The 23,056-nt window shown below is 34.2% G+C and overlaps 2 protein-coding genes across 2 annotated transcripts; both read left to right on the forward strand.

Annotated features, from left to right (window-relative positions):
- The first annotated feature begins 3,254 nt into the window (after nt 1-3,254).
- Nucleotides 3,255-13,800, forward strand: LOC115949839. The gene is made up of 6 exons (XM_031067110.1): nt 3,255-4,101; nt 9,294-9,628; nt 12,328-12,471; nt 12,514-13,435; nt 13,548-13,572; nt 13,763-13,800. The coding sequence occupies exons 1-6, from the start codon at nt 3,310-3,312 to the stop codon at nt 13,798-13,800; spliced, it is 2,256 nt and encodes a 751-aa protein (XP_030922970.1). The 5' UTR covers nt 3,255-3,309.
- A 1,775-nt stretch (nt 13,801-15,575) lies between these two features.
- LOC115950985 (putative ubiquitin-conjugating enzyme E2 38) lies at nt 15,576-18,466 on the forward strand. The gene is made up of 2 exons (XM_031068276.1): nt 15,576-15,635; nt 17,346-18,466. Exons 1-2 carry the CDS (start codon nt 15,626-15,628, stop codon nt 18,407-18,409), a joined length of 1,074 nt encoding a protein of 357 aa, XP_030924136.1. The 5' UTR covers nt 15,576-15,625; the 3' UTR covers nt 18,410-18,466.
- The last annotated feature ends 4,590 nt before the right edge of the window (nt 18,467-23,056 follow it).

Here is a 23,056-nt window from a genome sequence, read left to right on the forward strand (position 1 = left end):
TGCCATCCAGATGTTTCTGCTTCTTCTTCTCTTCCATCGCCTTTTGTGCCACCCAGATGTTTCTGCTTCTTCTTCTCTTCCATCACTGGTGCCACTTCGATTTGCCTAATCATTGTTAGAGCAAAATTGAAGGGGTTTATCATCCCTGTGCATCTTTACATGCTTTATTTTTGTTTTCATTTTTAGTTAGCTTATGATTGCAGGCTTGTCTAAGCCTCTTTATGTATATTATACTCTCCCTTTATGTAATAAAAGATGATTTTATCGCATTTTACGTATCTCTTCTCTTCTGTAATAATTATCTTGTGGATGGATGTATTTATTTACTTATTTATTTATTTATTTTTGAACCGCACGTAGAACCGATCTCCTCGCTAGTACAACTATTTATCGAAATCGACAAGCACAACAGTGCCAATTTCAAATAGGTTTAATATACAAGACTAACCTAAATAACAATCGCACGTTCCGTATTATGGATGGAATGACCGCCTAAGGATATGTAATCTGAAATAACCCGTTCGAGAGGATTATTGGATATTAGGACTTGCATTTTCGATAATACTCGTGGCGTAATTTGTTTTAGGTAAATGGTCTGAGGGCCGAGGAATGATTGTTCATGGTCTTAAACACATCATTGTGCATTAGTTTTCATAAGGCCGAGGGCCGAGGATCATGCAATATCTGCCATGTCTAGTTTCCCCATAGGCTTGAGTTCGAGGACCTTGCAAGGCCTTAGTTCTGTCTAGCACTTAGGCCTTGTTTTCAGTGTGTCTAGTTTCCCCATAGGCTTGAGTCCGAGGACCATGCAAGGCCTTAGTTCTGTCTAGTATTTTGGCCTTCTTTTCACTGTGTCTAGTTTCCCCATAGGTTTGAGTCCGAGGACCATGCAAGGCCTTGGTTCTGTCTAGCACTTTGGCCTTCTTTTCACTGTGTCTTTCCGTAGGGGACTCAACGGACTGGACTTTTAGGCCCCGCGAGAATTAGCCCCTTGTCAGGTGCCCGAGGCAAATGTCTGACGACAGAAGCCCCTAGGACTGCGTTTCACTTAATAACCCTTCTCACGTAATCAACGCTTCGAAGTATGAGCTTGAATGAAGGCTGAATGACGATGACGACGACACGTTTTTAGGAAATAAAAGGGGGGGGGGGGCTCTCATGCAGCTTGTATCACTGCCGCAATGGTCTTTCTGATGGACTCCTGGGGGCAGGAGCTTGATCCCACTGTGATGGTCGTTTTTGCACTTGCTAACGCTCGAGCTCTTCCCACAGACGGCGCCAATTGTAAGGACACATTTTCCAGACCAAGCCCAAGAGGCATGGAGCCTTGGTCCAGGGAGCCCGATACAATGAATTTATAGAGAATGGGCCAAAGAGCTGGGTTTGAATGTATGAAAAACGATCATCATAGTATTTCTTATAGGCCGAGTCTACCAAGGGAAATTAGTCCTTGGTATGATCCGAGGAGCCTTTCTTAACCTCCCTCGCCTCTTTGGGCCCCCCCCCCTCTTCCTGCTTCTCTTTACTCCCTTTTATAGTCGTTTCCTTCTCTTTGAATAGGGTCCCTAGGGTGGATACTTGTCCCATCAGCTTCTCTTTTCAGTTGTTGAGAGTGGTTGTAGGTACAAAGAAGTATGGCTCTGTCAGGCATGAGGCACTGAATACAATCGTGACAGCTTTTCCCTTAGACATCTTTTCCCTTAGACATCTTTCTTCTCTCAGTTGTCTTTTCCTGCTTTATTGCTTTTCCTGTCCTATGGAACGATATGGAGTGTTGCCACTGATCACATGTTGCCTCTTTTACCCTCGGCCATATTCGTCCAAGGAGGATTCTCCATGGCCGAGGAGGTATTTTTCCTTGAATTGGGCCCCTGGCCCAATGTAGACAACGATATGGGCCTATTAGCCTTTTACCCCCCACAAATTATGTTCAACAAATTTTAGAGAAAACATTATATATTATATTATAGTACAAAATAATTATTTATTCCCAAGCATTGTCTGAGTCTGCAATTAGTGGGAAATAAACAATGTGAATCTCACCTACCAAAAAAGAATTGAATTATAAAAAAGAAAATTGTTGTGAAAATACACCCACTAATGCAAGATTAAAGAAAGAGAGAAGAAAAATAGACACGGGGAATTTACATCCAAAGAGAGAAGAAACGTCCAAAGAAGAAAAAGACATGTACCCACCAGTGGCAACAGCACTAGCGCTACATTTTTATTTTTATTTTTATTTTTGGAGAATTCACGCTACAGTACTTTTTCACACACAATACAATTAAACAAAACTATAGCATAGTGTATATATATACTAACCAAGTCGGCTAATCAATCCTAATACAACTAGGACTTGATTTCTTACATTGCTAGCCACGAAACCAAAACCAAGTAGGACTTGATGTCCTTTGTTTCCACGGCTGAAACAATCCTAAGTCCTAACATAAATAGGATTCGGTCAAACCTTTATTGACCAAGCAAGCCAGCGACTCAACAAAAATAATAATAGGTGTAGCTGATTAAAATATATATATATATATATATATATATATGTGTGTGTGTGTGTGTGAGGAAGGACGAATTTTAGGTTGAGAACGGGTTTTAGCCTTACAAAAGAAAGTGCAGGAGAGCAAACATTTTGAGGAAAGGCATAATATAATGTCTTCAGGTATGTGATTTCTAAGTTTTCATTAAACTCTGTGAACCCATTGGATGCTTATTGTTATATTATAACCTGTAAAGATAATTAAAACTGAGTTAGCTGAATATGGTAGAAGAGACTTCTGCTTCTTCGAAATTGTGGTCCGTGTAAATCTTAAAAAATAAAAATTAAAAACAAGTTTCAATCTTAACTAGGCCTTGAAGTATATACTATATATGCAGTGTCTGTGTGTTTTTCCTTTGAAACTGAGATTAACTAGTCTATGTGTGCGTTCTGTATTTTTAATATAATTTTTACTGGATTTTTTTCTTCGGTTATTGGTGAAAATTACAAATATATATCTTCATCCAATGAAAAACAATTTACAAATACTTTGTTGCCCTAGAGAATGGAATTTATCGTGCTATTAATAAAACTGTATAATTAGTGTTGACCACACTTTGATGTAACAAACAATTTATTAATTTATTCTTTTATTGGCCTTTTGTTTTATTTCTGTCTCTTAAAATCATAAGGGTACGGTCATTCACAAAAATTGAAAGCCAATTAATTATCTTTTTCTACTATCTCCATTAACAATATCAGGAAATATTAAAGAGGCAGCTGCCACTACCAACGCTATCAATGTAGCATCAGCAGAGAGAATGAAAGAGTTCAAACAATTTGACATTGTCTCAGACTATTCGGATCATTACTTTGCCTCTTCAAATTTGAGCTTGTTTGGCAAGAAGAAAGACTGCTTCACAAATGCTAATTGTAGCGTCCTCAAGAGGATCATGCAAGAATGGAAAATCCTAGAGAACAATCTGCCAGAAACTATCTATGTTCGAGTCTATGACCAAAGAATGGATTTGCTACGAGCAGTTATTGTTGGGGCTGCTGGAACACCCTATCATGATGGCCTTTTCTTCTTCGATTTTTCGTTTCCTCCTGACTACCCGAATAGCCCTCCAAATGCACATTATCATGCACATGGCATGAGGCTGAATCCAAATCTGTTAAGCAATGGAAAAGTCTGTTTGAGCCTCCTCAACACATGGATTGGTGAGAAGGAAGCTAGGTGGAACCCTCGTAGTTCCACAATTCTCCAGGTTCTGGTGTCACTCCAAGGACTTGTTCTTAATAGGAAACCCTTCTACAATGAGCCGGGTCGTCCTATATTTCCTAATGAAAAGCTATCAAGGAGCTATAACAACAAGATTTTTCTTTTATCTTGTAAGACAATGTTGGTCTTGTTGAAAAAACCTCCAAAGAGTTTTGAGGGTTTTGTCCATCAACATTTTTGCACTCGTGCAAACTTTATATTACAAGCTTGCAAGGAATATATGGAGGGTCGTGCAATAGTTGGCTACTATCGAGATTATGGATCTCATTCCTCCTCTGCCATTGAAGATTCAGCAGAATTTAAGGCACAAATGGTAAAACTCTATCCAGGGGCAGCTTGATGCATTTGGAGGCCTAAGGCGAAAATTGATCATCTTAATATAGATGCAAAATTACTACTAATTAACATGAACTACATAGAATTTTTTTTTTTTTTTTTGGAATATTTAAAACAGAAAAAATTTGACAAAATTTTTTATACTTGTTGATGTGGTAGATTGATAGTAGTAAGTAAAACAATGATGTTAGCGGTAGATTTAGATGAAAACTAGTAAAAGTTTGCTAATTAAACTCTTATTATTATTCTTTTTTTTTTTTTAGAAGTGCAACATTCACAATATTTTTTACAACAAATCCTAGATTTTAAACTGTTTTTTGTTTTTATTTGAAAATATCACTATAATTATTTTTTTGCCATCAATAATAGACTGTAACAACGTGCTACTTAGTATTACTTGTAAAAGTGTTGTGAAAAATATTGTAGACGACATTGCATTTTTCTCTATTTTTTAATTTGTTTTTTATCTAGTAAAAAAAATTATTTTATTTATTAATTATAAATAATCCTATTGGTTAAAATTTGGGGGCATTTTTTTTACTTGGAGCCTTAGGCGGCCGCATTTTTTGCTCCACCATAGAGCCGGCCCTGACTCTATCCGGACCTTAAAACCGCCTTGACTTCAGTGATCACTACATGGGCTTTGATCGCTAATGACATGAAGATTGCAGCTGTAGTCATTTACAAGGATTTTTTGTGGGGAATCGGGCTGAGTACTATGATTTGTTTGGCAGTTAGACTTTTAAGATTCTATGAACCAGGTTTCATAGCAAATGTTCTTGACGGAGCTAGCAAGTGGTTTCTGGGACACTAGCTAGAGGGTGGTTGAATAATTTAGAGGATTATGATGACATATTCAGGTCTAGAACTTTTTTTAGAGGATTATGATGACATAATTTAGAGGATTGTTTCCTTTTGATTATTATTATTATTATTATTGAATAGTTATAATAAGAGAGGGGGATTTGACCCTGAATATCTGAATCCCATGGGAATATTAGTTACTACTAGAATATTTACATCTGGTTTAGACATTTAAAAATTTCTTTATTTTGGACATTTAAAAAACTTTTTTCTTTATTTAGTTTAAATAATCAGGTTTATAATACACTTACATTCTATTTTCTTCTATCATATGTAATTTCTCACTACAAAAAAAAGGGGCTCTAGCTGCATTTGCAAACGCAGCTATAGCTTATAAAAAACGCAGCTATAGGCTATGGTTGCGTTTTTATAGCTGCGTTTCCAAACACGGCCTATGCGGCGAGGCTATAGCCCCTTGCGGGGACCTAGAGCTGCGTTTTTAAAAACGCAGCCCAAACTGGGGTCTGTAGCTGCGTTTTAAACACCCTAGAGCTGCATTTTTACACACCCCAGATGCAAGACCTATAGCTGTGTTTTCAGTGAAAACGCGGCTATAGGTGCAACTTAGAACTGTGTTTGAAATGCAGCCCAAACAGGGTTTATAGCCGCGTTTTCTAAAAAACGCGGCTATAGGTCCTTACTTTTTCCTATTTTCTTCTTCCTAAACACAATCCTACTTAAAACAAGACCTGTAATTCCTGCCAACACTTAGATGCAACCAATTGGAACCAACAAAACAAATTGCCTACACTCGACAATTCCCAACCAATTACCAGCAAACAAAACAAGCTCATTACCAAAAGATTAATTACATAAACAAATAATTACATAATATAGTATTAGCTCTGATTATATAATATCTATGTCCCAACCTGAGTGTTGTAAGTAAGATATTGTTAGGGGGAAACTAGTATTTGTCTTGGAATTAACCATAAATAACATGTATAAGACTATAAGTGTGTGAATAGCCAGGGGATGAGGATGCCATTTGAACTAAGCTCATTGACCATTGATTAAAAATTGCCAGATACCAGATTTCAATGTGGAAATTTCTTAATTTAACACAAGCTTCCTTGGTTTGGTCCTAGATCTTTCTAGTAGCAAGAACTGCCTTTTTAATTTGAACATTGAATCAGTGGTCAACCTGTGTGCCATCTCTACTAAACAACATTCCACAATTCAAGATGAAAGATAATGCATGACACGGAACAGTGTATTTTGAGATATTTGAATCAATACTGGGTAACGACATTTTTTAAGAACTGAAAATCCTACCTGAGATATTTTTATGAAGTTGTGCCCTCTTGCCAATATAGGTCCAATTTCATTAGTGAGATCACTAGCAAGAAGGGCTTGAATAGTCAAGCTCGCATCCCACAATTGACTAACAACTTGGTTAAAGGTTTCTAACTTTTATTTTTAAAACAAAAATTATAGTATTATTCAAATAATTTAAAATAAATAATGAAACTTTTTTAAATTCTAGAAACAAAAGCAAGATTACACATATGAATAAAACGGATGGGAATCACCTAGTGAAGAGGGTATTATTACTTTTTTGTTATTTGTTTATCATATGTAATTTCTCTTTCTTTATTATTACTTTTTTGTTATTTGTTTCCATAAGCACGGTGTCATTTGCATTGTTGCCACCAAAAAAAAAAAAACAACCAAGTAGGATCCCTAAAAATTTGATATTCACTCCACTAAATTTACTTAATAAAATTGTAAGAATATTCATGTGTGAGTGTTGAATTTATTAAGTAGTTAAATCCAACATTGGATAATAACAAATTTTACATTTTAAAACAAATTATCCCTTTTGGTTTGACCAAATCACAATTTAGTCACAGAAACCTTTTTATTTTCCCACTTATTCAAATGAAATCATTTGGAATACTTTGGAACCCTAACTATTTCATTTAGTCCAAAGCTTAGGAGGCCAGGCTTAGCAATTGAACATTTGTGCATTAAATTGTGATATTGTTAAATCACTTGGAGGTAAAATATTAATGTAACTTTTATTTCATTTTTAATTAATTACACATCAATTTGTAAACTTCTATAACAAAATTTGTTGTTAAATCACTTGGAGGTAAAATATAATTTTTATGTTTTAGTAATTAATTACTCATCAATTTGTAAACTTCTATAGTAAAATTTGTAGTATGTCTCACTAAGAATAATAAGAGTGACCAAAAGTCTAATAACTCAATTAGCCAAAAGTCTTGTAACTCAATTATATAGACAGCTAGTCTGGCTCCTCTCCCATTGAAAATCATCTCATTATCTCCCATTTTTATTCAAATTGAGAATACATGGCAATAAATAAATTTTTTTTAAAAAAGTGCTACGTTTACAATATTTTCATAACAAATTATATATAAGTGGTAAGTTGTTATTAATTCTAATTTGAATCTACAACTTAAATTACTTTGTTGCCCACCTATACCAACCTATCACTTAAGATTTGTTATGAAAATGTTGTTTGCATAGCATTTCTCATTTAAATATATATATATATATATATATATATATATATATATAATCGTAAAAAACATGCCATCTAACAATATAATATATTTCTCACTTATGCACACCCTTCGACAAGGGCAAACCCACCGCCCATACACCAAATCACCATGTTTACAAGTCAATTGTATTTTTATGTTTTAGGTCCTAGTAGTTTATTAGGCTATTAGTATTTTAATTTGGAAGCAATATTATTTTTGTAATAAGGCAATTAGGTTTCCTAGCCAATTAGAACTAGGGTTTAGCAATCCTTTATAAGCAACCTATTGTACTCCTTGAGGAGATAGTTAATATTTTGATGAATATTGAAAAAAAAATGGCCACTTGGTCTCTTTTGGTCTGGTGCTGACTCCAGGTCCACCATAGGTGTTGACTTCTAGTGGTTTCCTAATTTGGTGTTGACTCCAAGTAAGGTCTAGGTGCTGACTCTTAGGTCATATCCATTTATTTTATTGTTGTTTCAATTTTGTTCCGGTTGTCTTGCATTAGTTTTGGTATCAAAGCAAACACCGACTTGTTTGAAGCATCACCGCAATCAATCTGAACCAGAAAATATTTGGAAAAAAAAAAAAAAAAAGAGTTTCAGCCGTTGCATTTTCCACCCATCAGAAGAATAGAATCTTTGCCTACCACTACAGAGAACCTCACCAAATCCTGCCGGCATCACCCTCTACCTCCACCATCTTGCTATTGTCAAAATCCACACAGCAGCATCCATCAAGTTTTGAGCTCCACAACCCACAAAACCCAAGTGTCGATCGTACATCGCGCCACCTTCACTGTTCCACCAACAACCACTAATAGCAGCCTGTGACCTCCATCGCCAACCATGGACCCACTACAAAACCAACTCTCACTTGGGCCACCGCACCACCATCCAACTGCAACACAAGTGCCTCCTATCGATATGATCTCAAAGGTAATGCCTAACCCGGTCCTTTTTCTTTTTAACTCAAGTACCCTTTAGTCTTTAAAAACCCTCATCCGACCCATTTGTTAATCAAGTTCCCCCTTTTGTTTTTGACCCACCCAATTAGGAAGCCTTTTGGATTTTAATCCTGACTCAGTCCAATTAAACTACACAAACCAACAAACCAACCCAAGTCAATTTTTAAACCCAAGCCTTTAAGTGAGTGCTCACCCACTATCCACAAAAAAAAAAAAAAAAAAAAAAAAAAAAAAAAAAAAAAAAAAAAAAAAAGAAAAGAAAAGAAAAAGAAGAGCATGAAATCCAAACCTGTCAACAAACCCAATCCCAGCAACTATTTGGGAGAACAATCTTAGAAGCCCATTCCAACAATTTGTCCAGAGAAAATCACAGCAATTATTTGTTGAAGTACTATTTTAGAGAATCATGGTAATATTAGAAGCACCTTATTTTGATGGTTGTAAAAATAATCCAAGGGATCTTGTCAACTAGATGAATAGGATGGAGCAATTATTTGAGTAAGCAACTTTTGCAGACAGCATAAAGGTTAGGTATGCAAAGTTGAAGTTAAGAGGTGAAGCACAACTATTTTGGGAGGATCTTGAGTATTTCTGCTATATAAAGTATGAACCTGCCATTAGTGTGTGGGAAGATATGAAAGAAAAGTATTGTGATGAGTATTTGTTACCATACTTTCGAGCTAAGTATCTACCACAATCTCACTATGGTACTTTTCAAGTTGAAGCAAATACGATAAATCCTCATCCCATTTCATGTCCTCGGTGCACTTTTGAACAAGCTACCAAGGAATTAAAGGAATTATTTGAAAAGCTCATGAAAGATGTCAAGACATGATTGCTCAGATGAAGCAAATGAAGAGTCAAACCGATTCAATTGGAAAACCAAGGATAATTGATCACAATGAAATTATTGCTGCCCCCATAGAAGACAACATTGATGATGATATCTTGGTAGTGGAGAAACCTCAAGTAACACCAAACCTTAATGTTGACAAAGACGTACATGCCACAACCGGTGTTGCTTTAACATGCGTGCAAGGAAACAAAGCTATTGAAGAGCAGCAAGGTGTAGAGATGGATTCTAAAGAGAATATCATGTTAGAGGATGCACATGATGTGATATTGGAAGCTAATGAATCTGCTTTTGATCAACCTTCCATGGCGCATGAAGACAACCAGTTTGCTAAAGTGGAGAAAGCGGATAACATAGTGCTTCCAATGGTTTAAGATAGGATTGTGTTGATTCCACACGTTGATTTTGTTATTCTAGAAGAGTTTGACATAGTGAAATTCAAGATTTTTCTTTTCTCTATGCTCCCTAAGGTGATTCCAGACTGGAAGCAAGTGTTACTTATCAGCATCCTAATCCTTCAATGCTTTAGAACTCGAGGTCAAGTTTTCTCCAACTAGAGGAGAATATTGCAGGAGATGCAAGAAAATTATTATTTAATATTATTTATGTTTGCAAGTCAATTGTATTTTTATGTTTTAGGTCCTTGTAGTTTATTAGGCTATTAGTATTTTAATTTGGAAGTAAAATTATTTTTGTAATAAGGCAATTAGGTTTCCTAGCCAATTAGAACTAGGGTTTAGCAATCCTTTATAAGCAACCTATTGTAATCCTTGAGGAGAAAGTTAATACTTTGATGAATGAAAAAAATGGCCGCTTGGTCTCTTTTTGGTCTGGTGCTGACCCCAGGTCCACCCTAGGTGCTAACTCCTAGTGGTTTCCCTACTTGGTACTGACTACAAGTAAGGCCTAGATGCTGACTCCTAGGTCATATCCATTTATTCTATTGTTGTTTTAATTTTATTATGGTTGTCCTGCGTCAAAGGAGCTGTCGAAAATGATGCCAAAGATGCCACCAGAATCTGAGAAGTGTTGCCAGCGCTGACAAAGTTGCTACCAGTAAAACCTGGAAGTTATTGGATTTTCTTACAATGCACCAACAAAAACAGTATATGCTCCATATATTAGGTGCAAGAGGTACTAGAAATAAGCAAAACCATGATAAGGATGATAGGGATGAACCTATTGGAGAAGCCTACTATAATGAGGAGCCGAAGCCAAAGAGGATTCAAAAACTGAAGGATTTATGGCTAATTCTAAGGACTCAAATGAAAGAGAAATTTTTTACTTTATTTGTAAGTCATCATCTTTCTTCTTCAAAATGTTGTGCTAACTGAACCTTAGCATCACCTTTAGGTACTCACATCCAAATCGCCCCTCCTCCCCCCAAAAAAAATAACCACCCTTCTTTCAAAACTTAAAATTATACCATATCACTTTTTCAATTTAAAATTTTTTTCATAATACAATTTTTTTCCTATTGTCTTATTGTGCACTTTTAGTTAATATAAGGGGGAGATCAAGTCAAACGTCCAAGAAGATTGAAGCCTATATTGCAATGACAAGAACAAGGGCTACCGGAGCAATATCGAAAAATTACTAAATAACAATTTAAATACTTCTTGGTTATTATTGAATTATCAACAAAAATAAATAAATAAATAAATAAGAGTAACTAAAAGAAATTAACAATATGGGACAATGTCATTGTTGTAATTATAGAATTATTAATATATACTATAATAAAATAAAATAAAATAAAAGAAAGAAAGAAAAATAGGAGTAGCTAACCCCCCAAAAAAAAAATAAAAAATAAATAAATAAAAAATTATGGAGTTTGGTCCTGGTGATGTCCTTACTCCAAAGGACTCTTTGGAGGTAGTTTAAATAGAATAAAATGCTAATTATTAGTCCATTGCTTACCAAAAACAGAACAAATGTTATCTGATTATAATTCATAACTAAATGATGAGGAAGGACGAAACCTGTGATTCTGTGAAGAACGGGTTTAGACTTAGCCTAACAAAATGCCTTTTGGAGAGCTTGATTTTGGGGAAATCATAACGCCTTCAGGTATGTGATTCCTTGGCTTCATCAAACTCTGTGAACACATCTTCATATATTATAACTTATTTGATGATTAAAATCGAGTGATCTGAAAATGGTAGAAAGACACTATAATATTCTTCTTCTCTGAAATTGTGGTCCTAACTATCCAAAAAAAAAAAAAAAATTCAACCTTAACTGTGCCTTGCACTATATATATATATATATATATATAGTGTCTGTGTGTTTGTGTGTCTTTTTGCTTTGAAAGTGTGATCTATGTAAGTCTCAACTCAAAAAGGTTCAATGTACACTAGTGTGTGCATGCTGCGTGTGTTTGTGGTATTTCTACTTTCTACATTGCTTGCACACATTTGTAAACCAACATAAGCGATGCCACTGGAGCTGAGAAAATTCCTAGTAGGCTAATTGATAAAGTTTTATTTCAAACAAAATAAAGAAACCCAAGCTTCAGGTAAAATTAAAAATATATATATTCGTTCTTTAAATAAAAAAATTACTGGTTTGATTTTTAGATTATTGGTGAAAATTACAAATCTCTCCATCCAATGAAAAAGATTCATAAATTATTTTTTGCTATAGAGAATGGATCGATTTTATTGTGCCCTTAATACAATTGTGTAACTTGTATTGACCACACTTTGATGTAACAATTTATAACTTTTATGCTTTGATAGTTTGATTGTACTTGTTATTATGTTTCTGTATCTTACAATCGCAAGGGTCATTCATGAAAGCCAAATAATAATCTTTTCTACAGTCTCAATTTACATATACTTTGTTGCTATGGAGAAAGAAATTTATAATGCCCGTAATACAATTATATAATTTGTATTGACCACACTTTAATGTAACACTTCATAACATTATGCTTTGAATGTACCTTTCTTTCTATTTCTGCGACTTAAAATCACAAGGGTCACTCGAAAAAATTGAAAACCAAATAACCATCTTTTCCAGAGTCTCAATCAACACATACGGCGAAATCAAAGAGGCAGCTGCCACCACCAATGTAGCATCAGCAGAGAGAATGAAAGAGTTCAAACAATTTGACATTGTCTCAGACTATTCGGATCATTACTTTGCCTCTTCAAATTTGAGCTTGTTTGGCAAGAAGAAATATTGCTTCACAAATGCTAATAGTAGTGTCCTCAAGAAGATCATGCAGGAATGGAAAATCCTAGAGAACAATCTGCCAGAAACTATCTATGTTCGAGTCTATGACGAAAGAATGGATTTGCTACGAGCAGTTATTGTTGGGGCTGCTGGAACACCCTATCATGATGGCCTTTTCTTCTTCGACTTTGCATTTCCTCCTAGCTACCCCAATAGCCCTCCAAATGCACATTATCATGCACATGGCATGAGAATGAATCCAAATCTGTATAGCAGTGGAAAAGTCTGTTTGAGCCTCCTCAACACATGGATTAGTGAAAAGGAAGCTGAGTGGAACCCTTGTAGTTCCACAATTCTCCAGGTTCTAGTATCACTCCAAGGACTTATTCTTAATGAGAAACCCTACTACAATGAGCCGGGTCTTAGTAACTCTCCTAATGAAATGTTATCAAAGAGTTATAACAACTATATTTTCCTTTTATCTTGTAGGACAATGTTGATCTTATTGAGAAAACCCCCAATGAGTTTTGAGGGTTTTGTCCATAAACATTTTTGCACTCGTGCAAAGTTTATAGTACAAGCTTGCAGGGCATATATAAAGGGTTGTGCAATAGTTGGCTACTATCAAGATAATGGATCTCATTCCTCCTCTACGATTGAAGATTCAGCAGAATTTAAGGCACTAATGGAAGAACTATATCCGAACCTTGAAATCGCCTTGACCAAAAATACAGCTTCAGTCATTAAATCGGCTCTCACTACTGACATGAAGAATGCAGCTCTAGGCCTTCACACGACCATTGAAGATTCAGCAGAATTTAAGGCACTAATAATGGAAGAACTCTATCCGAACCTTGAAATCGCCTTGACTAATAATACAGCTTCAGTCACTACATCAGCTCTCACTACTGACATGAAGAATGCAGCTCTAGGCCTTCACACGACCAACAATGTAGGTTTGCCCCAGTCCAATTCATATTCCAAAAAAAATTGGTGGATTTTTGGGTTGGGATTCGTTTTTTATTTTTATTTGTTAGTGATGTTTTGTTAATTCTGTGAACAAGGTTGCAAATCTTCTCGAGGGAACTGGTAAGTGGTTTATGAGATACTGGCTGATGAAAAATTCAGGACTATAACATTTTTTTTAAATTATTTTTTATGGTTGCTACCTTTCTTTCATTTTGACATTGCGTACTAGAGTATTTACATCCGGTTTAAAATTTTTTAAAAAAATTTCTATTTCAGACATTTAAAAGCTTCTTTTTTTTTCCTATTTTAGATAACCAGTTTTACAAGACACCTAGTTCCATCCTCTAATCTTCTACCATTCTATTTAAATATTCTTTTTTTATTCAATTTTTTTTTTTTTTAATTTTTCCTCATTATTTGTTCCAACAGCAAAGTGTCATCTCAATTGTTGCCAACAAATGAAAAAAGGCTGGAGCTCCAAAAAATTGATATTCGTTCCACCTTTAATGAGTCTTTTTAATAAAATTGTTAGAACGTTCATGTGATATTCATTCCACCATTAATGAGTCTTTTCAATAAAATTGTTAGAACATTCATGTGTAAGTGACATAATTAACAAAGTAGTGCAATCTCACATTAGATTATAACAGAATTGTATTTTTTAGACAAACAAATTATCCCTTTTGGTTTGATCCAATCACAATTTAGTACCACAAACCTTTTCATTTTCCTACAAATTAAAATGAAATCTTTGTGATACTTTGGAATCTTAACTATTTTATTTTAAGCCAAATCTTAGGAGGCCAAATGTGTCAATTGAGAGTCTATGAAAATCATCTCATTATCTCTCATTTTTATTTAGACGGAGAACACATGGCACATAAGAAAAATTCTAATGGTAAAAGCAGGTCATGTCACAATATAATTTATTTTACACTTATGCACACGCTTTGGCAAATACCCCTTGCAAACCCACTGCCTATATACCAATCGGAAGCAAATAGCAAGGAGTCATCGGAAATGATGTCGGAGACACCATCGGAATCTGAGAAGTGTTGCCATCAATTAGCCATTGAAAAAAGCTGGAAGTTATCAGACTAGGACACTGTGCAACAGCAAAAACAGTATGCTCTATGAGGTACTAGACCTCCTGGTCTTCTCCATCATGATCTTGAGGATTCAGGAGCATAATATACCAGAAATAAGCGAAGTCACGATAAGGATGATGGGGCTGGACCTAGTGGAGAAGGCTACTATAATGAGAAACCACAACGAAAGAGGATTCAAAGACTCAAAGATTTATGACTAATTCTAAGGATTCTAATAAAAGGGAATTTTTTACTTTATTTGTAAGTCATCATCTTTCTTCTTCAAAATGTTGTTCTTCAAAATCTTTCATCTTTATTTGTAAGTCATCACCTTTTTGCACTCACATCCAAAAAAAAAAAAAAAACTGGCCCTTCTATTAAAAAGTAAAATCATATAGTATCACTTATTTATTTTTATAAATTTTTTCTCATGTTTGAATAATACAATTTTTTTTCTTGTTGTCTTGTTGTACACTTTTATTTAATGCAAGAAAGGGATCAAACGTTCAAGAAGCTTGAAGCCTATTGCATTATTTTTTTATGGTTCTGCTGCCAAGGACATTGGTTTATATGGGTTTGCCAAGGGAGGTTACTGAAAAGTGTGGTGTGGCTAAGAGAGAAATGAATTATATAGTGATGTGACTTGTTTTTTACCATTAGATTTTTAATATATCGTATCCTCCATCCAAAATAAAAATAAGTGATATTGGGAGGGGAGCCAAATCTAGCTCTTCTTTATTAAAATTAAGAGAACCGAATCATTTTTCTCTCATTGTGGTTATTATCAAATTTTTTATTAAAAAAAAAAAATTAAAAGTAACTAAAAGAAATTGACAATAACAATATGGGATGATGTCATTGTTGTAATATGGTGATGTCCTTGCTCCGAAGGACTCTAAGGAGGTAGTTTAAACAGAATATAACGCAAATTATTAGGAAATTTAACAACAAATTAAAAACAAAACAAATCTTATCTGATCCCTAACAAATAACAATATATATATGATAAGGTAGGACGAAGCCTCCGGAGAGCGGGTTTAGATTTACAAAAGAAAGCGCAGGAGAGTGTTTATGGGGAAAGCATAATGTCATCAGGTATGTAATTCCTAAAAGTTTCATTAAACTCTTGTGAACATATTGGATGCTTCTTCATATAGAATAACCTGTTCTGATGATTAAAACTATGTTTGCTGAAAATGTTATTGTGATCCATATAAATCTCAATATTTAGGGTCCGTTTGGATACAGCTGAAAACTGAAAACTGAAACTGAAAACTGAAAAACACTGTAGCGAAATAATTTTTAAATGTGTGAATAGTATCGTGGGACCCATTTTTAATGAAAAAGTTGCTGAAAAGTGAAATTTGTGGGTCCGTGAACAGTACACGATGTGCTGTGATTGGTCCAAAAAAATTTGAAAAGTCAAAGTTTGCGGCTACTGTTCATTGAACAGTGCATGAACAGTAGCCGCAACAACCAAAACGCCCCAAAACGCGTGAAAAAAAAAAAAAAAAAAAAAAAAAAAAAAAAAAAACAACAACAACAACAACAACAACAAAACGCAAACGCAGGATTGGACAGAAAACGCCCAATCCAAACGCACTCTTAATGGACTTCAACCTTAACTTGGCCTTGTAGTATATATACAGTTTTTGTGTATGTGTTTTCTTTCTCTCTCTCTCTTTTTTTATTTTTTTTATTTATGGTAAACCTGGGAAATTCATTTTATTTATCCCACAATCATATAAATAAATTTCACTTTTATGTAACAGAAATTTAAATTCTAAACATAATTCAGTGGTTGAAAGAATTTTAATGGTTATATTGAAAATGTTCCTAACCCTTTTACTCAAAAAAAGAAGAAAAAAAAATCATTTTTTGCTTTATTTTTCTTGTACTGTATATAAACAGGTTAAAATGGGTTGTAACATATCAATTTACTTAATAAATAAGTTATGTTCAGGTTAAGGGGATTTCGCATAATTAATAAATAGGTCAAGGTTAGAGTGTTTTTTTTTTTTTTTTTTTTTTTTTAATTTATGAGAGTCAAGGTTAGAGTTAAACTATGCATTCAAATACCTTATCTCTACACAAACAACACTTAAAACATGATATTTGAAAACCAATATAAGCAATGCCATTGGGGATAAAAAAAAAAATCTCAATAGGCTAAGAGCATTAGCATTGATGGTACTAAAAATTCATATTACTATTTTTAGCACCATTAATACTATAAAGCATGCTGCAATGATGGAGGAAAAACTAAAAAATTTGATTGTTGAGCTAAAGTGCACAGCCAAAGATGGTTGTGCACTGTAGTTAAGATGATAAAAAAATATATTGTTTATTATTGTAATACATATATTATTTTATTATGTTGTTTATATTATTTTATTATGTTGAATGCTAAAATAAAATCACTAATAAATTTTTGGTGCCACCAATGCTGATGCTCTAACTAATAATGTTATATCTCAACAAAAAAAAAAAAAAAAAAAAAAAAAAACCAACAACAACAACAACAACAATAACAACAACAACCAAACTTAAAATCAAACCAAAAATTGATCTTCGTTCGGTTATTATTATATAGATAAAATGTTGCTATGGAGAATGGAATTTGTCATGCCCGTAATACAATTATATAATTTGTACTGAACACACTTTAATTTAACAATTTTTAACTTTATGCTTTGATTGTATTTCTTTTTCTTTTTTCTTTTTTTTGTTCTTTTTCTGTATCTTAAAATCACAAGGGTCACTCACAAAAATTGAAAACCAAATAACCATCTTTTCCACGGACAGTTTCAATCGATATGTCAGGCGAAATAAAAAAGGCAGCAGCCACCACCAACGCCACCAATGTAGCATCAGCAAAGAGAATGAAAGAGTTCAAACAATTTGACATTGTCTCAGACTATTCGGATCATTACTTTGCCTCTTTGAATTTGGGCTTTTTTGGCAAGAAGAAAGATTGCTTCACAAACGCTAATAGTGGTGTACTCAAGAAGATCATGCAAGAATGGAAAATCCTGAAGAACAGTCTGCCAGAAACTATCTATGTTCGTGCCTATGAAGAAAGAATGGATTTGCTACGAGCAGTTATTGTTGGGGCAGCTGGCACACCCTATGATGATGGTCTTTTCTTCTTCGACTTTGCATTCCCTCCTGACTATCCCAATAGCCCTCCAAAAGCATATTATCATTCACATGGCTACCACCTAAATCCAAATTTGTATGGCGATGGGAAAGTCTGTTTGAGCCTCCTCAACACATGGAATGGTGAGAAGGAAGCTAGATGGAACCCTTGTAAATCCACAATTCTCCAGGTACTAGTGTCACTCCAAGGGCTTGTTCTTAATGAAAAACCCTACTACAATGAGCCAGGTCGTCGTCATTCTCAAAATAAAAAGTTATCAAAGAGATATAACAGCATGATGTTCCTTTTATCTTGTAGAACAATGTTGGCCTTGTTGAGAAAACCTCCAAGGAGCTTTGAGGGTTTTGTCCATGAACATTTTTGCACTCGAGCAAACTTTATATTACAAGCTTTCAAGGCAAATACGGTCTGTTCTGCAGCATTTGGCCACCATCAAGATAATGTATCTCATTTCTTCTTTGAAGGTTCAGTAAAGTTACACCAGAAAACAAAACTCTATCTGGAACTTGAAAACGCCTTTACCAAGAATACAGCTTCAGTCACTAAATTGGCTTTCACTGATGACACAAAGAATGAAGCTCTAGTCCTTCACACCTCCAACAATGAAGGCTTGTACCAGTCAAAACAAATTTGGGGGTTGATCGGGTTGGTACTTAGTATTGTTTGTTTGCCATTGTTATTTTCAGTATTCTTGGAACTTGTAGGGTAGAAAATATATGTTGTTGATGGAGTTGGAAGTGTGGTCAATGAGACACTTGCTAGAGAATGCTTGAATAATTTTATCTCTAAAGTCTAAATGTCTTTCCCAATCCTAAATAAAATCCCTCATAAGTCAAAACTCCATAATCTAAAAAAGTAGAAAATTAAATACAAAAGAGTTAATGTATTAAGTATATAATTTGTTTATCTATATACATAGTTTTTAATTTTGTTGGTTAAAAGTTTGGCTGATAACTACAACTTCCACTAGCTAAAAAAAATTAACATGATTATATATTTTGAAAATCTAATTATAATATTAGACATTATTTATATTCTTAATACGTATGTCAAATTTCATACCACTCAAACATTATTTATCGTTCGATCAGTCAACTTATTTTTTTAGCATAATTTTAGACTACAAAAATTTGAATTTTAAATTACAAAAAATTGAATTTTAAATATCTGATTGATAACATAACTTTTTTTTTTTTTTTTTTTAGGAAATTTTGCAAATATAGAGAATATAAGAAGAACATGCAATCCAACGGTAGATTTATCAATATACACATCCAATAAAAAAATATTAAATGAAGTTGTAACCATTGGCTACAACTAAGTGTATAGACAAACTCTTTCTCAAAAAAAAAAAAAAAAAAAAGTATATAGACAAACTTTTTTCCCTATTTTTGTTGTGCTTTGAATTTTTTTTTTTTTTTTTAAGGCGCATAATTATGTTGTATCCATTTTCCAGTTAAATTTTTTTTATAATTCTTTTAATTTTGTGGCAAAAAAATTAAGTTTTTGTATTTATCCAAAGCATTGATAAAGCAATAAAGGAAAATTTTATAAAAACATTTAAGCCGTTGTTTCTTTTTTAAAAACGGTTGCAATTCGATCTAATCACTTGCAATTCGAAAGGGATGCCATAGGTTGCTTTGTGCTGTAGTAACTATCTGTAAGTATCCTATCTAATTAAGTTCTCTGTATATTGATTTGATTCCGATTTGTCTTATGCTCTATTGGGTTTTGCTTCTGTCATGAATTTTTGCTTGTTAAAAGAACGAAGAAAATTAGAGAGATCTCCCTTTCGTAGTATATAATGCTAGTTGGTGAAAAATATGCAAGTATTATCATATGCATGATGATTGGCAATTAGATGAGTTTTATTCTCATATGTCGGGCCAGTTGACTGCCTCATTAAGCACTTGGTGGTTTTGTATAAAATTCGTTTTGGGATCTTGCAAGTTAGCACCTCCTTGGGATTGCTAGCTCATGTAGTTTATTTGATAAAATGCATGTAATTCTTGGATTTATGATTGAAATCTTGCCAGTGATTTTTTATTTTGTTTCTCCATTTATAAATTTTTCAAATTGTGATGGATTTGTCGCTGAAAATCAACACCCTGAAATACACAGCTTAAATTCTCAAAGAATATAACTAATTTCCGGGGGTAAAAAGGACAGTCCAATTGGATTGGATATTGGTTTGGTGAGACAGTGGTGGGGTTTAACCCAAAAAACAAAAGGCATTAGCGGGGGCTACAAAGGATCTTGGTGAGCATAGGCGAGGGAGAATAGGTAGTGTAGGGACCAGGGCTCAAAATAATATACTGGGCCTTGGGCCTTGTCTGAGGACATTGATAGGTCCAAGGAGAAGCAAGTAGTTGTTAAACGTTCCTAATTAAAGTCTCAAAGATGGGAAACAAGTGAGAGATTGTCCGAGGAGGATTCCTCCTCGGATATGATGAATACAGTTCACAAAATGTACTCCATCTATTAGTGTAATCCTCCAAGAAGCTCCGATGATAGAGACACGCTTCAGGAATATATGAGAAGGAAGGAAACCTAAAAATATCTAAGGGAAAGTTGTCACCACCACATTAAATGCACTGCAGCTACTTTTATGATCGCATTTATGTGGAGAAGACCTCTGAATAATACTACTTTGGCTACCACAACTCACAGAAGACCAGAGAGGGTGTCTGATGGGACAGGTACTCAAGTAAGGGTTCGGATGATCAACAAGTGGAGGGTGAAGATGATCCAAAGAAGGATATATAAGGTGAAAGACTCTTCATAGAAAAGAGGAGGAAAAAAGGAAAAAGGAGAACACTATAGTAATCAAAATTGTCTCTATATTTAACTGTGATCAATATACATAATTATAGTCTTCTCGGACTGAAAGTCTATTAATATCGATACATCTTGTTCGTGCCTGATAGTCATTTAATTCCATATTAGCCGTTGTTCAATTCGTTAGGGCCTAGTTCTTTGATCCACTCTCTACAAATTTATTATATTGGGCTCATTGGGCCAAAACCCCATATATTTTGGATTTGGGCCACAAATCGAGACTCTACAAGTAGCATAATCATCAAGATTAAGATTTATAAATAAATAAATAAAAACTTTGGATGTCTTTATGATGGAAACATCGGGGATGTGTACTAATTGAGTTACAAGACTTTTAGCTAATTATCTAGAAAAAATACATTTCAAAAAAAAAAATCGAAGTCCATATAATTAGCAATAGTAATCTAAGCTGTTAGGTTCATATTTTATTGTAATTGGCTAATCCTTTGATAAAATACACTTTACTTGTAATTAGGTAGATCTAAGATGAATTTAGTATTTCAAGAAACATGTTGTTCAAGTCAAATATTAAAGACATGAAAATTGATCCAAGAAAAGCTGTTCATCAAGTCTCGACAGATAGCTCGACAGATGCCTGCTATCGAGACTTAATATGAAACTCAATAGATAGCTTAATAGCTGCTCGATCTATCAAGATTTACAATTTTTAGTTTTCCAAATCTGAAATTCAGCCCAGACTTAAGTATTTGTTTAGGGCTTCTTTTCTCGCAACCCTAAACATATATACGACTTATTTAAAAGCTGTCATACACGGATACAAAGACTAAGAGACTTATTTTCTCTGTGTGAAGCTACTATGTTTGTACGCCATAGGATTTTGTAACCAAGTGCTTCCTAATCTTCATTGTTGATGAAGTGAAGAACTTTGCAACCAACAACACCTATTCAAATTGCTGGAGTTAGTCACATACTGGGATCCATGCGAAGGGTTAGTCACAAATTGGAGGTTTGTGCATCAAAGGAAAGAAGGCTACTACAAGATCAAATCCAGTTGGGTATTGGAGCAAAGGTTCAACTGTAGGTTGGTATTTTGGGATAGGCCAGGGTAGTTGGTAAGATTCTTTATACTTGTAACCGCTTGATTGTTGATTAGTGGATTCTTAGGAGTGATGACCTTAAAATCACCCAGTAGGGTTTTTGCCTTGCGAGATTTTCCCCATTTGTCAACAAATCACCGTGTCTAATTTATTTTCCGTTACACTTAGTATCTTTGGTGATTTGTTGGTACCTTCACATTTTGCATGCAATTAAACTTAACTAGTTGCTAACTTGTGCGATGCACGAGATTGTTTTAGAAAAAATTATATATATTTACTTTCTCAAATTAATAATTACTTGGAAAGAATAAGATTGGCAAAAACTACATTTTCGTCCCTACATTTTTATGTTATTCCACTTTGGTCCCTGTGAGAGACCGCGCCCCTGGTCCCCTTTTTTAGGATGTTGGGCCAAACTCATATGAATGGGTGGAGTCGTGTTATTGCCTCTCAAAATAGAGATTCGACTAGTTATATTTCCCCCTTTAGATTAAGGGTTTTACAATGGAGTCGGCACTTATTTAATTATTGGAATAAATAAGAAAACCAAGATTGAAAAACTCCGCATTTTATTTATTTGAAATTGAATTTACATTGATCATAGGAAATTACATGACTTTGGTTTTAGATACAATCTAAAATAAAGTACATTGCTTTATTTCCTAGTTACAATCTAAAAATCGAAAGTACATGGATAAGCATTTGATCCACTAACCTTTGATCTAAGCTTGGAGGCTATGTTACAAGATAGGAAGGTGTTAGGCACCCACCTTGCCCGGTAAAACCGGTTTTCTGGACTATGGTGGCCAACATTCATATCACATCATCCAATATGTTATCAATCAATTTGCATGTTGAATTTAAAGTGTGTGCATGTGATAAACCATAATTCAATTTATTAAGCATTTCATTTCGATTGAAAAATAAATTCTAGTGAATATGTGTGGATTGTGATATCCTAGATTCAAGAATTTGAAAGAATTATTAAACAAACATGTTTTTCATAATTTTGATATGGATTTAAGATTAAAACTAGTTTTATGCATGAACATATGATGAACACCCAAAAATATGTGAAGAACACATAAGAACATTTAAGAACATTCAAACATACTCAAGAGAATTTAAATAGTTACTATCATACTTTAATCCTAAATTCTCATCATGGCAATACAAAAAACAAGTTAGGGAAAAAAATTATACCTTCATGCAAGATCCATATGGTGGAGGAGGAGACTTTTGGTAGAGATCCTAAGAGTGGAGGAAAAGAAAAGTTAAGAGAGAAAGAGTAAGTCTTACTCAATACCTTAAGTCTCAAGAAGACCAAAATATGACAAGACTACTCAACTTTACTAGAATTCAAGAGAGGGGAAGAGAGGGGGTTTTTTATGTGTCTTGGAATGAAGGAGAATGGGAGTTTATATAGTAGTGGTTGAGGAATTATGAATGGAATGTCATTT

Source organism: Quercus lobata, chromosome 6 (assembly GCF_001633185.2).
Source record: "Quercus lobata isolate SW786 chromosome 6, ValleyOak3.0 Primary Assembly, whole genome shotgun sequence".
In the NCBI taxonomy this organism is placed as follows: domain Eukaryota; kingdom Viridiplantae; phylum Streptophyta; class Magnoliopsida; order Fagales; family Fagaceae; genus Quercus; species Quercus lobata.

What these genes read in the sequence shown, in the direction of transcription:
- LOC115949839 (XM_031067110.1), top strand. Translation starts at nt 3,310, where the DNA reads ATGAAAGAGTTCAAACAATTTGACATTGTCTCAGACTATTCGGATCAT. An exon ending in TGGTAAAACTCTATCCAGGG is followed by an intron (nt 4,102 to 9,293) that starts GCAGCTTGATGC and finishes ATGATTGCTCAG; the next exon opens with ATGAAGCAAATGAAGAGTCA. An exon ending in AAATCTTCTCGAGGGAACTG is followed by an intron (nt 13,573 to 13,762) that starts GTAAGTGGTTTA and finishes TTCCTATTTTAG; the next exon opens with ATAACCAGTTTTACAAGACA.